Source organism: Cydia pomonella, chromosome 9 (assembly GCF_033807575.1).
Source record: "Cydia pomonella isolate Wapato2018A chromosome 9, ilCydPomo1, whole genome shotgun sequence".
NCBI classification, from domain to species: Eukaryota; Metazoa; Arthropoda; class Insecta; order Lepidoptera; family Tortricidae; genus Cydia; species Cydia pomonella.
In genome coordinates this window covers 463,390-479,890 of record NC_084711.1, presented here as the reverse complement: position 1 = coordinate 479,890, position 16,501 = coordinate 463,390, and the positions used below count along the sequence as shown (strand labels likewise).

Sequence of the window (16,501 nt, the reverse complement as noted above, 5' to 3'; positions counted from 1 at the left end):
CAACTTAAATATATATGAATATTCTAACTTTAATATTCTAACTTTGATATTCTAACTTCTAGTTTATTGTACTCGTATCCTACCATTCCTAACATGAACAATGTAGGATACATTAAAGGATAAAAGGGGTATACTCCGTATAATTTTAAATATATAAACCTAATAAATTTATTTTGGATACGTTCCAACATTAGCCTACATTTGGCCTCGTGTGGACTCCAGATGGCCGCATTACCTTCTAAAGACTTTGCTTTAGATTCCGTCTTTGCTGTCTACAACAAGAAACACTCGAACTGATTAAGTAGACTAGAATATGTATACCTATTAAAATTAAACCCATAGATACTTTGTTTCCATTATGTTTTATTTTTGTGCAAACTATAGTGAAATCGTATATAAATTTACCACCATTGTAATTTATAACTGTACTCGCGAATATGTAGGTATTTATACCATTTTTAAATTAACTTAATTAAGGTACATTTAGCTCGACATGTTGCTTGGTTTTGCTGTAAACTTCTTATAATGTATCGAAACATGTTGAGCAAATTTATATCTAAGTTAGGTAAGTAAAAATGTATAGAAAACATCTTAATTTTTTTCGTCATGCAAATAAATGTCCCTGTCTGGATTCGTAGTCAGACCAGCTCAAATGGGTAACTCGTACTAGAACGGTCCATGTCCGGGCCGAGGCGTCCGATATTTCGTTTTCTGTTGACAGCCACTTCGGCCCGGTTTTCAGCTAAACAGTCCTAGTACGCCACTATGTTAATTTTCAAATAAACTAATAAATAGAGGCTATTAAACCAACCTCTTAAATATCCCACACGTTATCCCAAAGGACTCCTATAAGATAACATAAACTCACGTATACCTACATTATTAAGGCAGACACCTCTAGGGAGCGGCATACGTGACATGCCAACTGTACTGCGGGCCTACCGCGAACACCGAAGTTCGCAAATTGCGGACATCTTTCTCTTTTTACTCAAATTAAGGCTTAACTAAAGAGACGGAGAAAGATGCTCGCCATATCCGAACTTTGGTGTTCGCGGTAGGTCCTTTGCTTTTTGACCGACTATAACTCTTAAACTCTTGGCTATAAAGTTGCTATACCCCTGGGCCGTAAATTAGGTCTAGGACGAAGTTCCAGTGACCTTATTTTCGTTTTCTTGGAATATATGAGTCGCGGATATAAAAATGCTGGTGGCCTAGCGGTAAGAGCGTCCGACTTGCAATCCGGAGGTCGCGGGTTCAAACCCCGGCTCGTACCAATGATTTTTTCGGAACTTATGTACGAAATATGATTTGATATTTACCAGTCGCTTTTTGGTGAAGGAAAACATTGTGAGGAAACTGGACTAATGTCAATAAGGCCTAGTTTACCCTCTGACTCAACTATTCATTTTGGTCGGTTAGAATGTTAAACAAAATAATCTAGACTTACTTTCACAGCGTTATTTTTCTGTCCACCCTCGATTACAACATTTAGAATAACTAAAACTAAGACTAATTTACTAAAACTACATATTTACGGTACCTAGTTTAGACAGCGTGCGCGCCCTACCGCTAATCACTGTACTGAGTAATTTGTTGAGATATGAAATGTATAAAATAGAAAATGCATTAAATCTCAAGCCAGACGGCTGTCAGCTAATTCGGTCAGAGAATAAGCCTGGCCATCTAAGGAAGTAAGGGCTTGTGCACAAATCAAGCGAGGTTTTATCTGTTACTTTTTGACTTCGTGATAGTTAGTGAGGTTCTTGGCTGTTTGGACGGGGGTCCCCCACATAACCTCACGTGTATTTTTTTGAATTTTTTGATTCGACCTATTTTTGAGATAAACAGTACTGTATAGTATAGTACATACATCATGTTTATTTTTCTATTTGCGTTATGAACGTGGTGTATATTTATAATACTTACGTGCTCCAAAGTTTCATAAAATAGATATTTTTTCTTAGTTTCGTTCACTGTAGAAAAATACACGTGAGATCTCCTTATATCCACCCTCCCCCAACGTGATCTGTAGTGATTTTTTCGTGACCCCCCTCTCCCCCATCGAACCTTGCGTAATTTGTGCACAAGCCCGCCTGCCAGCATTCAGGGCATAACTCATGAAGTTCACCTCGGGAGCATTTATATTGATTAGTTCATTTTTTATGTTTTATAATAGACTGTTGTTAACTATTTGTTTGTTTATTGTATATATATTTAATTTATAATGTATACCTATTGTTATTTTTTGTTCCTAACAAATGTACCTAAAAGACAAATAGAAAATAACAAAACTAGGAGACATGAAAATGTGAACACCGCTCCGTCGCGTTGTGTTCCAAGATGGAGATAGCGAATAGAGCCCGTTGACACGTTTCGCCCATTACAGGCACCGCTTCCTACTATGAAGGCGGTTTCTTGATGGGTTATGCATACTTATAACTTATTCCAGAACTCGAATAGGGATGTGGAGTAAAGCCTTTGCCCCTGAATGTATTCACATAGAATTTGTTTTAAGACACAAAGACAGAGCAGCCTATCTCGAAACATTTACGAATGCACGTTTAATATTTAAATCTTGGATGCATTTCTATTGCACATGAAAGCGAGGGCTCTTTCACACTCGAATATTTCTACATGTTTTCGCTCCAGCACATCTTTTAAACAGCCCAACTTGGATCGCGTTTTATAAAAGATAGCAACCATATTTGTTAGTTAGTAAGAGTGCCAAACATAATTTACAGGTTCCATACTACTATAAAACGCATAAGTACTTGATCTGGGGTGTGACAGTAATCCAGGCTAATCCGGCTGTGCCCGTACCGTCACTTGTTTTTTTCGCTTAGCTGCGTATGATCCTTTGTATTAGGATAGACTACTTGATATAAATCTACTCTGACAGAAGGGTCAGGTGGAGTTAAAATAACACAAGTTATACAATAAAGAGTACACTTTGACGGAGTCACTCGACCCGAAGAACATACTTTATTTACAAGAATGTTTCCTACAGAATTTCGCGGCTACTTGTAACTTTTTTTATTGGATTGTTGCAAACGTATAAGTACGTAACGTAGTCTAATCTCTTTTAATATATACAGTATTTATCTGAAAGTAAAGCAATTACTCAAACCCGTTAACATTTAGGTCATACTGAGCAAGCAAGGGGACCAACGCCGAAATCGCGAAAAAAATACGCTCTTTTCTAAGTGAATCACTAAAAATAAAGATTTAGATAATAAAGTATGTAATTATACTCTTATTGTAATTTACATGAAATAAAAATTATAAGGGATTGAGGAAAAGTTGCACAGTATTTTAAATACTGAGTTAAGATTGAGCAACTTCTACGTGGACTACTTAAATCCTGGACTGAACCTAGATTTAAGATATTTTTGCAAAGCGGCTTCGCATATCAGCAAACACGGCTCTAGCGGTCCACCATACAAGAAAAATGGCACTCAAATTTGAATCAATGGTGTTCGAAAATAGAATAGAATTTCTTTCGTTCTAAAATCTAACGAACCAAAACAAAAGCAACTCTGTTCCATTTAATAATGATCTAAACGTTGGAGGTAATTTGTACTAGTTTAGGACCATGGGTCTCTAGAGGTTAAGGTAAATATTGGCAAGGGCCCGCCGGGGACACATTACACAGAGGCAACACAGGCGTGGTTATGGCTATCGATCGCGTAGGGCCGAATAACTAAACATGGGGACATGCGGGTGTTGCCATGTGGCTGAAAATAGTTATATGGTTAAGGTTATATGACTGATACGTGCTGAAATTGAAAACATGTTATTTATAATGTACAGTTCTTTTGCAAGTTATCACTTAAGTACTTAATGCTTGCTTACTCCGTTGGCTCAGCGACCTAAATGAGACTGAGTAAGTAAGTTTTTGTAAGTTATCCATAGCTAAGAATTATTGTAAAAATATCGTTTGTAGCATTGACGAAATATCGGGAACTGAGCAAAATAAATATGCGTGGTATCCCATCTTTAACAGTTATATCATGTTAGTTGAAATGAAAATAAATCTAGAGAAATATAATTAAATTTGTATTCCATACTAATAAAAGCAACCAGAACAGTTAGAAATACAATACGGCAACATTAGCTATTCATTTTTAATTATTATTTTTATTGTATTTTAATTTGCTTTTATTTTAATGTATATAGTACTTATGCCATTGTGTAGTTATCTGTTTGTCTCATTGTGTTATGGGCTAGATAAGAAGCCTGAAATAAATGATATTTTATTTTATTTATTATCTCAATAAAAGTATGCACGCATTCTATGTGTGTAGGTGTATATTTATTTATTATTGACAGTCAGTTCAACTGTTTCCATTCAAGCAATATTAATTCTGTATATGTATAATGGATATGTCAATTTTATTTTAAGGTTTGGTTTAGCAATCTGGGGAAACTGTACTCATAAGCATAATGTATGTTTCAATTGACTGTATTTGTTTAATTTATAACAAAGGCGACAAACTTTTATACGAGGAGGATTACTGTACTTTTTTTTCTATAGGTGCACTCCGTTTACCTATGTCACGCGATTTATCAAACCAGTGTTATCAATGAAACTGGTTTCCCGCATTCAGTCACGTTTCCCATCATGCGTGCTCAGCTCTACTATCAGACTATGTATAGTCAGCAGCAAATATGGTTACGGTATGGTACGGTTAAGAAATTTAATTTCTGCACCTCTTCGTATGTTGTCAGTTGTCACAGTGACAATAGTATGAGGTCCGTAGTGACTTTCATATTGACTGTCACTGTGACAAGGTACGCCATGGTACGGAAATGAAATTCTTTGACTGTATGCACACATATTTATCGGCTTATTTAGCGAAAGGTTCAAATGTTTAGCATAAATTCGACCGAATTCGTAAGACAGGAGAGCCTTGCAGTTCAAGTAGGTCAGCGGACTCAGCGGTGCTATTTGACAGTGCGTTTTTATTTCAAATTGGTTATTGTATACAGTATATTTATTTAGTTAATAATTTACGGGTGAATATATAGTCAAATCTTCCGTCACAATAAGCTAAACTGGAGCTTAAAGTATGGTAGATTGTTAACCAAGGGATGAACTGTGGGTGTACGTCTTTTTACTATGAAGGGGAAACTTTTTGCGATAACTTAAAAACAGCTAAACTGATCATATCCGCTATAGTTTTCATTTAATGTCTTTCTTAAGCTCTACTTTCAAGATTTTTTTCATATTTTTTGGACCTATGGTTCAAAAGTTAGAGGGGGGGGGGACACATTTTTTTCTTTCGGAGCAATTATCTCCGAATATATTCACTTTATCAAGAAATGTTTGTTGAAGACCCCTATTATTTTTGAAACACCTTTCCAACGATATCCCACGCTGTAGGAATGAAGCAAAAATAATTTTTCACCCCCACTTTACGTAGGGGAGGTACCAAAAAAAAAAAAATTTTTAGATTTTATTGTACAACTTTGTCGGCTTTATTGATTTATATATCCACGACAAATTTCAGCTTTCTAGCATTAACGTCCACGGAGCAAAGCCTCGGACAGACAGACAGAGAGACCGACAGACAGACAGACGGACATGGCGAAACTATAAGGGTTCCTAGTTGACTACGGAACCCTAAAAAAGGTAGGTTTATATTACAAGGCCCCTCGCAGATAGATTGACAGGCGTATTTTGATTTTAATAACTAGCCACGAATGTGTATGTCGTCTGTTGATCTAGGGTTATACCTTAATTATGGTAATTCCTCGTTTCAACGTGTAAACGACAATTATGTGAAACAATGTGAGGTGAGGTGTCGTTGATTACTTATCTTAAGTAAGAGACACATGCGTAGTAAGGACAAGCAATATCTTCATTTGTTGATCTTTCTATTCCGTTTATTTCAGTAGACACAGTGTCGCAAGTCACAACGCTGATGCACTAACATCAATATACATATAATTTAATAATTATAATTGCTAATTACAACTAATTATTTTAATATATCTTTGAATAACCAATTTTGAAATTGAATACGAAAGAGATTTAAGGGAGGATGATGTCTAAGTGAAATAATTTACACTAATTTGTAAATTTTAATTGGCCTTCTGAAATCTGAAGTTAAACCTAATACAATTGCAGAGATAGGAAGGCGAAGTGCTTCATAAAAACCCTCTGCAACTTTGAAGTGCACAAACAACAAGCCACTAAGTGGGGCTAGTTAACGATTTTCGCAGTTTTCTATGGCAATTGGTTGTTTTTATTATCAGACTGTCTTTGTTATGAGTACCTAGAGTTATCTTGTCAGTCTTGATTCATCGTTTAATCTCACAGCGTTGATGCAATTTATTTATAAACTCATTTGTAGTTTACAGTTACTTGTAGTATAAACTTCCCGGATGTCAGTATTTATACTAAACGTACCTATAATATACAGGTCTAAAAGATTATAACAACCAGTTTTTCCAGGTTTTAGTACAGGAACAAGGAAATCGATTTCTTTACACTAACGTTTTTCAAATAGATGCCGCAAGTTAAGCGCGGACGTGGTAGGCTAAGACGGAGATGGTGGGATGAATTATACACCTTCATCAGTAACCTTCGGGAGCTGTGGAGATCACGGCGAGAAGCCCTCGCCCAGCAGTGGCACACTATAACGGGCTAACAAAAAATTTTTTTTTTTATATATTTTGAGAAATATTTAATTAGTCAAACGAAATTATTTTAAATAGACATATTGAAAATGTAGAAACATACTTTAGGCCATGGGTCGACAAACATTCGTAAAGAAAAGCCAACCTTAGTAGAAATAATACAGTATTAGGAATAACAGTTTTAGAAATGTAAAAGCAATGCTTTTGACTGGTCACCAGTCAAATGAACCTCTTTTACGAGTTCTTTTAAAATTTAGGCGACTTTTAAACAGGGCTCGGAACCGGTACGTTTATTTTTAAATCCCGAAATAGCACAATATTTTTAATTATTTTATACTCTTTACGTAGGACAGGATCATGTATTTAGGAAACAACTTCGCATTATTAGATAGTCCTATTAAAAATGAAATAATAAACCAAAGAACGAAAAAGAACGTAATAATACCGGTATTTTTTGTTTGAAGAAAAAACCGGTTCCGAGCCTTGCTTTTAAAGGAGGTATAATAATATTAGAAATACAGTATATTACATATGTACATATCTAACTGGATCGACAAAATTCTTATCGTTCTGAAGAATATATAGTTTGTACAAGCTTTTATTTAACTGTATGTCTGTACGGGTCAAATCTTCAAAAGAGAGGTATGGGCATTGTGAATGTCATCTGGCTTTGTGTGGTAGGGCACAGCCAGTGGATGTCATTCCAGATCTAGAGCAGAGCCCAACTGGGAAAGTATCTCCACCTTACAGAAAACAGCAGCCAAATAACACTAGACCCTACTCATAGTGTTGTGTTCCTGCCGGTGACTAAGGTTGCCAGAGCTCATCGAGGGGGGCGGGTTTAGGGTCGGCAACGCGCATGTGACTCCTCTGGAGTTGCAGGCGTACATAGGCTACTGAGACTGCTTATCATCAGGCGGGCCGTGTGCTTGTTTGCCACCGACGTAGTATAAAAAAAAAACTTGCTAGTTAAATTTACCCGCTTCCCGGTTTCTGATGAAGCTCAAAATTGGCATATATGAAGTTAGGTAACAATGCAATATTATGCTACCATCGAGCTGTTCTGATGACAGACAGGGGGTGGTCGGGAACTCTGTGATATAACAAAGTAGCTTAAATGTGTTTGGGTTTGTTAGAATTGTCTCAGCGAATAGTAGTTGCCTGTTGAAAGAAAAGTACAGTCAGCCTTTATGGCTTGTATAATTTTTTTTTATTTTAAATAACTTATTTTAAATAAGTAAATAAATGTTATAGGACAAACTTACGCTAGACCCACATTAAGTTCAATAAGGCTTGTGTTGCGGGTACTAGAAAATACTTAAATACATAGATAGTATACTTAACTGAAGCAGAAATGTCTGAACTAGGCTAGTTACAGAGAAGTAAACTTAGATAAAGCCACGAGTGTTTGGCTACTTTGTTAGTGTTGTGCTGTTCACTGGAATGCTAGAAAATATTCAAGGGAATAAAGTATCACTCTAGAATGGCCCGGCCAAAGCATCACTTCAGGTTTATACAGAAAGCATCACCGATCACCCGTCATAGTAAACGAAGTGTCGGAAGCCTCGGCCTGAACCCGGACTGTTCTAGTGTGTTATTCCTAATTTAATAATAATGAATGGAGCTCCGAGGCAGCTGTTAATGATACAACGCTTATTGTATGGTTACATGTCTGTAAAATAAGCCTTTTGGTTTTAGAAAACTTTCCTGTCAATAGACATTAGCTAATGAGCTACAAGCAACAAATAATTAAAATACGAGTATACAATCTTTTATTACAAATAACGTTGTACACGTTTTTACAGTTTAACGGCCCGATTCGAAGAATGATTAAGACACGTTTAAGATTTTGGAAAGATCTTTAAACGACATGTCAAAATTGACGTTTATTTTGATTCCGCTGTGATCCCAATAAGATCTATCTACGATATTTCTAACGTCAAAGTGACATTGGTTGCCCGAATCGAGCTGCTTCTGTCAATTATACGACATACAAATGATATCTAAATGAGAACTTATCTAAACCAGAACTTATCGTTATCGTATCTCATTCTTCGGGCCGTAAATATGATTAAAAATAAAGTCTACAACTCAAAACATAACGACTACTTGTTAAACATTGAAAGATATTTTTTTACAAGCTTTTGTTTAACTTTCAATGTTTGTAATAAGTATGTTCGGGTCAAATCTTGCAAACTATATTAGATTAGACCCACTTTTCATCATTCTATTGAGCTGAAATTACACATACTTGTCAGTTGGATGACAATGCAATATCATGGTACTATCGAGCTGATCTGACGATGGGCACAGGAGGTGTCCATAGGAAATCTGTGAAAAACAACACAAGCTAATTGTGGGTTTGTTAGAGTTGTTTCGATGAGTATCAGTTGTCTGTTGAAAGAAAAGTACAGTCAGTAATAATAAGAGCTTGTATCAAATTCGTATAACTTATTCTCGAAAACGAAAATTGATGGCACCTGCACATCACTAGGTATTATCCGTCCCCTGTTAATTTAAGGTGCAAAAGGGCCTCTAATTTAGCAATCCCCTTTGTCCGAGGTCTGAAACCGAGAACCTCTTAAGTATTTACTCCTCGGGCTGTTTATAATCCTCGCTAAGTCCTTCGCCTTTTTTTTATTGGTCTCAGTTCTTTGATGTGAATATTAATTTTAACTGCCATCTCGTGAGGAGTCGAGTGAATATGCAATTTGGGAGGAAATTTGGCGATAAATTCATTAGCATATTAATTTAAACTTTTTATTAGAACGAATGAACTTCAGGTAAATTTATTTAGTACTCCAGAGGTAAACAAAAAATTGTTAAATTAAATTCTGCAGGTGTGAATATTTCATGTGATATCTATATACTTTCTCAGTTCGGCATAATACAATACAGTTTTCACATTTAAAACATCAGCCTTAGGAAACTGATAGCATGATTTGAAAGTTACTCAAGGTAGTCTGTTTCCCCCGACAATATTCCTGTCTTGCTTTTCCTGAACTATAAGCTGGTACAACTTGTCCTTATTAAAATTTCCTCCTTTTTATTGCAATTATTACGTTCAAAATTTAGTTCGTTACTTATAATTTACTCGCAAAAACCCGTCGGTCTTCCTGCGTCTAACAAAATAACATCTCGTTCGAAACGTCAGGAGAAATAAATGTAAATGGAAACAATAAAAGCCCATTAAGGTAAAATAAGACTCATAAAACCCTTATGATTCAACTTTCTAATATATTGAAGCAAAAAATCCTTTCCTCCTTATAAAAGGAACCTACGTAGGTACATAAACCCTTAAGTACAGTCGAGTTCATAAATATACTTGCTCAGATTAATATGACAGGTGATATGTGTACATATTTTTGATTGGTTAATCTGTTCAGATGCATATTTACTTTTCTATGCTCATTTCTTTTTGAAGCCTTGGATTGGCTCATATATTTATGAACTCGACTGTACAAGATTCTATTTGGCCTGGCCATGTTACGAATTTGTAGTATTACGAGTATTAAAGTCATGGAACGTCACCGATATAAACAAGAAGTAAAGATTTAGCAATTTATCTGAGTCCCTATCACTCTGGCATATTCGAGCGATAAAGAGGCGGATATCGATATTTCGATTTTCGCGTTTCGCGGTAGGCCTCTGTAAATAAACCGCCTTGATGCATCAATGTTATAGTGAAAACTTCTCAAAAACTGTTTAAGGCATAGTATGTATAAGTTACTCTATGGTTTACAATATGTGCTAGTCCTGCTTTCTGACGGCAGAACATTGCAGTAATACTCCCTATAAATGATTTTAATACATAAAAATAGCAAGAAAGATTTCTGTACATTATTGCCATATGTAAGCTGTCTCTATCTCTGGACTAAATAGAATCTTTTCAGGCTTTACATACCTATTTATATATTTATTTAGAATCTTAACGAGTAGGTCTATTTTATACAAGTAATTACTTAGCGCTGTGCTATCTTCAAAGACGTAGATGCACTTTAGCCTTGTTTATAATGACTTACCGACTATTATTAAACCAATACAAGTCTGGCCTTTAACTACTTATATTTTGTATAGATCCGGAGATCAAACTATACTAGAAAAATGGTCTATACAAAATGTTTAGTAAACTGACTATCTAAGTCGTCAAGTAAACCATGTTTTATCTAGATAAGCTCAATCTATCTTAATAAAGTTAGAAGTATGTAATGAAGGCCTTATTAAGTGGCCTTAATCTAATAGATAGGCTACTAATTGGCTACGTGCGAAGTGCATGGTGGGGGTAAGTAAAGCGATCCCAGTGCATAAGGTGATAAAAATTAGAACTAACTGCGGATAGCGTCTTTTAACATTACATTCAAGTTATATGGCTCGAAATGAAACGTTAATTTACGATTACTACTACGGCGTTATCGCCGCTGCATCTACCAATTTCCGTGATAAAATAAGTGACGTTCGTCGCTGCATACTCGCGCGATTATCATCTTCAATCCGTCAATAATTTTATCAAGGAAATTGACAGATACAACGCTCAGTAATAGTCGCAACAGGAATTAGCTGCAGTTATCATCCGAACGTTACCTCTCTTTCATCTGCACTTTGATATTTTCTTTATCTCTCCGATTTACTTTGTACAACTACATACTTACTATCAATTATAAAAACAATCTCAACCTGGTGTTGATATGTAAAATCCAAGTTTGCTCCCAAGAGCCTCGTAAATATTCATCGTTGTTGAGCATCGAGCCAAAGTGCTCGCTTTGGTCCTTTGGGATAACTTGCAATAAAGGAATATTACGTTTTCAATATATGGGCCGCTTTTGCTGAGATGTGGCTGCTTGTTTCTTTTGAAGAACCTTAGGCAGGGTACTTAGGGATTCGTTTGTATTTAATTAATATCTTACTTAGATACATACTTTCTGGCAATGTTTCTAATAGACTCAAAAATTTACTACTTATTAGTCAGAGAAAATAAAAATATTTTAAATGTAAAGTTTATTTATCATTGTGTATTTAGGTAAAAGAGATAAATAGGATACACATAGGTACTATTAAATTTGATTATAACTTTTTCGGGCAAGAAGCAAAGATTAACATAATGTGGCAGTACCCCTAGTGCAAATAAATTCGATTTCGAAACGTGACGTACGCGTTTGCGTTTAGTCTCATTTTGTATTGGATTTAGAAAGAGCGCGCCAAGCGGGACGTTTTGGAAACTCAAAATCCTATACAAAATGAGATTAAACGCAAACGCGTACGTCACGTTTCAAAATTGAATTTATTTACACTAGGGGTACTGTTTGGAGAATAATGGCATAAAAAAACCAATCAGTTTAGAACCCTCGTTTTTACAGTTTGTATAAGTTGTTATAAAATGTAACATTTTTGACAACCTCAAAAGAATATTTTTCCTTTCTCGCTCCGCTTCGGGGCAACTGCTAATTCTTTTGATAAAAACCCAAGTGTTTTTGCTCCCGAAGGGTTCGCTCGTTGTTTGTGGGCTTTTGTGGAGTCATATTTTCCGATAAAATAAGGAAATGCTGGGACTTCGCGCACTTGTATAGTAAAAAATTTATTACCATCGCTTAAGGTTATTGCGCGTAAGATGGCCCGGTTCTTAAGTATGCAAGTCTACATATAAAAAATCAGGCTTTTATAAGTGTGAAGGGTTTCAAATTTCGCGTCCATGTTCGCTTAGTTCAAACGCACACGCCTTATTCAGCTTTACTTACTTACTGTAGGAGTAGGACAATTTGTGAAAAAAATGTTTTAATAATATTTATTTATATATGATTCTTTTCTAAGAATTTGGGTTTAAACAAAGTAATAAGCACTTATCACGATGACACGCGCATCGGGGTTCCCCAGGGAGCTATCTTTGTTCCACCCTGATTGATGTTGCTGGCAAATTTCCTGTTTTTTTCTCGTCCGTGATTTTTGATGAATGAATACCGTTTCGCTTTCAAACGCTTACTTAGGGAGATGGCAATTAGCATGGTGCGTTAAAATGGGAAATTAAAAAACGCGTTGTGTCTGCTTATACATAGAAACAGTGATAGGTACTATGTGTCGGTACAAGTGCTTAATGTCTATCTACTTATCATCTACTTTCATAACATGACCATTCTATTAATAGCTTTATTATGCTCCCCTGTCATAATTTGCGGATGTGAGAGCAGGAACTTAGTCTATGCTTAGAGTTAGACACAATTTTATTATAAACGTCGTTACGTCAATTCAATAATATATTTACTTCTTCACCAAAATGTTTCAAGTACAGGAGGATAGCTTATGCAATCCAAATCAATGCATATAAAATTACCAGAATCTGAATAACGATCTGGATCTGGATTTAAAACAATTTAATTAACGTTTGAATTTAATTTAATCATCAATAAATAGTATAATGATGTAAAATTTTATCAGTATTCTTCATAGTACTAAAAATTATGCTTGACTAAGCGGCTATAGCTAAGTTGTAAGTCGGCATGCTTTGATAAACTTAGTGAAGTTATGAAATGTAACGTTAATTTATGTAAAGTTATTTACTGTTCATCAACAATGCCAAGCGCGGGGATCCAAGGCTCGAGTTTCGGCGGTACTTTACTTTTACTTTGTACGGCGCGTAATTTGCAAATAAAGTAGGTGGTTTATTGTTGGCATACCAAGTGCATGTAAAGCGGTTGGTAGCACACCAGAATCAGTTGCGGTCAGTCTATTTGTCTTATTAGTTACTACTATATAGTAACCTCTGTTAATCAAAGAAATTTTATCAACGTGTTTTACAACGTCTAAATTGGTGATTTATTACAAGACTAAAAATATTGTAAAGAAAAACTACATTCAGTATTTTTTCAGTGTATATTTATTTCATTAACAGTAAATCCTTTGCCATCAGATTTTAATCACCTTCCTACCATTTTCAGAAGTCTTAAAATAATAGTGTCCGTAAGCTACAGTTTAAGGTACGCTCCCGCACTGCATTAGCATGTAATGCAACACCGCTGACTGAAATTCGGGGCGCGCGGCGGGCGCCGGCGCGTGCGCCGATGACATAACGAACGCGCATTCGCATTGCGCGAGCGATTCCTCCACTATGCATAATCTGCACTAACTACATGAAAACACTCATTCAGAACTATACCTTCTTCTAATCACATAAGGTAGATAATAGGATGATGTTTTAAATAAGTTACTTCTACATTTATGCTTAGTGTGGTTTGCGCCGACACTTTCAAGCGATTTGACAAATTGCCGATAAACGCGACTGAGGTTAGAATTACGGTAAGCTGTTCAATCATTCTAGACGTGTTGGGGCTTTAATAACTTGTGATAGTTGATTTAATTTACATTAATTCAATTTATTGCTTCGGCAAGGTAATTTGCGAGAATAGAGATCAATTTTTGATGACATTTGTTGTCGCGGGGCCAGTGGTCGTCACTCGTTACCATGACATATAATATAGCCGGTACTGTTTTCAAATCAAAAGGTATACTTTTGAATTCATAGTGTCTGAACCAAGTGCTAAACCTAGCTCTTTAAATAAAAATTACCGAGCACTCAACATAACGTATACCTTGTGCCTCTATGAATTATAGCTTGTTGGTTTAAGGACTAATCCCAATTATTTGCTCAATACCACCCCGTTCGTTGGCACAATGAATCTTAAACTTCATAGTCATAGAACCAAAAACATTGTGTAAATATAATAATTACTTACCTACATCAAAAGCGTGAGTCTTACGCGGTCCGGGTCCGGGCCGATCCGTCCGACACTTCATTTTCTATGTCGGGTGATTGGTGATCATGTGTGTTTTCTATCGAAAATTTAAGTGTCGGACGTCTCGGCCTAGATTCGGACCGTTCGGCCTAGACCCGGGGCGTGGGTCGCTTTTAAGGAGCTAAACATTAGAACTTGTACTTTCTAGTTTATGACATGAAAAGTTCCAATGTTAAAACTGGAAAATCACTGTTAATTGTTGATATAATCAATACAATAAAACATCGAAACTAGGCTGAAGGTCTTTGTGTTGTTGTAATATTATTTGCGATGCGCGTGAAGCTTGCAGCTGTTTTTGCTATTATTATAGTAATCGTAAGGTCATAGACATCTTTAGAAATTTTATTGCGCGGTATTGAAAGTTGAAACAGACATGCCGTAGACGATAACTTGGGAGTATATCATTGTAATTGATCATTGTACTTTTATGGAATAATATGAATGTTTACTAAGCAGAGTGGTAAAGTATTACTATTCATGTTATTGAATGAAATATAAGTATTGAATTGCAATATATCTGTATTGTGAACAAAGGGTTGAAAGAGTTATATATGATCATTAGCTCGTATGAGCGGCTTAATACCAGTTATATCTAGACGTTAACTTGTGAGTGTAAAAAAATGTAGTTGCTTATTTTACGTCCATAGATATGTAAATGTTTATTATGTAAATATACAAGCGGAGTAGAAAGCGTAATTATTTGTTTGCGAAGACTATAGTATAGTATTGTATTATTTCTGTATTGAACAAAAGATTAAAGGAGTTAATAATTGCTCATTACGTATAATGAGCTTTATTCCAGTTATATCTAGGTTTCCTTAAGTACCTACTGAAAACATATTATTACAAGATTGCAAAGCTAAAATGTACCTACTAGTATACTACCAAGTATACTTTTATTTTTTCTTCGATCTTTTAGGGCTGTTTTAAATTGCTAAAACTTTTCGCATTAGCCGCTTGAGGCCCATTTTCTAAAGCTGGCAAAGCTCGCAAAAAAGGTCTAATGGCGCTAATGAGTTCAATCAACGCCAACCGTTTAGGCATTTGATTAAATCCAATGCAAATTGGAGGCTCGGGGATATTCTCCCAATCGCTTAGGGCGAGTCGTTTCACATGAACCAATGTATAAGGTGGCTTTGAGACGATTATATGCGATTGACGATTTCTTGTCAGAACTTTTGATTGACGCTCAATTGAAACAACTTATTGATTGTTTCGCTATGTAATTAATCGTGTTTTATTGTTTTGCTTTATCCATCTATATTTTTATTGTTTTTATGTTTGGCATAATCGATGAAGTTTAGAAAACCAAAAACGGGCGCATTTATTTGATCGGAATTATCAATATGGTATTATGGTATCGGTTCTGAAATAATGGAGTTCTGAGGTAGCACACTAAAGCAATACGGTCGAATTGATAATTTCCGCATATTTTTGAAGTCGGTTACGTTGATTCCATCGTGACTGATGTTCTCAGGGATGTCGAACGTATCATCACATTGACGATTGCCATTGATTTAAGGCCGTTTTGAATATACATCGGAATTTTGAGGTAAATATTTAATGACAGAGAGGGACCTATATCGATATATGTCATTAAATTATGTCCCAATATTCCGATATCTGGTTATGAATATGGAGATCATGTCATTCTGGTCCCCGCGCTCGCTCTTGGTTGGGGAATCAACTACACAGGATAAGCCTTCCATCAGCCCGATTGGCCGAGGTTGGGGGGTTGGGGTAATCCCGGAGGTATTTAGGGCAATGGCTGACGAATGCTTTTGTTGTTGCAGGTCCGCTGGGGCCGCTTCCAAATGTGACCAGTGAAGACGTCGGATTGAAGGAAGGTGAGCGGGTTTTTTTTTACAAGAAAATATATTTATTAGGAAATACTGTTTTAGCCAAAGTACAGCTTGACTGAGTCCTGTCACAGTTTGATTTTGAGAATATATATATATATTTTTAAATATTATGAAGGATACGTATCATTAATATTCCCTATGAAGAAAAAGAAAAATAGGAGTACCAGTAAACAAATAACGGGATACATTTCTATAACAATTGAATGACTATTCGAG

General features: G+C 35.8%; 1 protein-coding gene across 1 annotated transcript in view; it reads left to right on the top strand.

Annotated features, from left to right (window-relative positions):
• Positions 1–16,501, top strand: part of LOC133521030 (mucin-2-like) — an 88,874-nt gene that overhangs the window by 65,943 nt on the left and 6,430 nt on the right. The window contains exon 3 of the mRNA XM_061855748.1: positions 16,217–16,270. Coding sequence (XP_061711732.1) covers positions 16,217–16,270 — 54 coding nt within the window. The remainder of the gene's footprint in view (positions 1–16,216; positions 16,271–16,501) is intronic.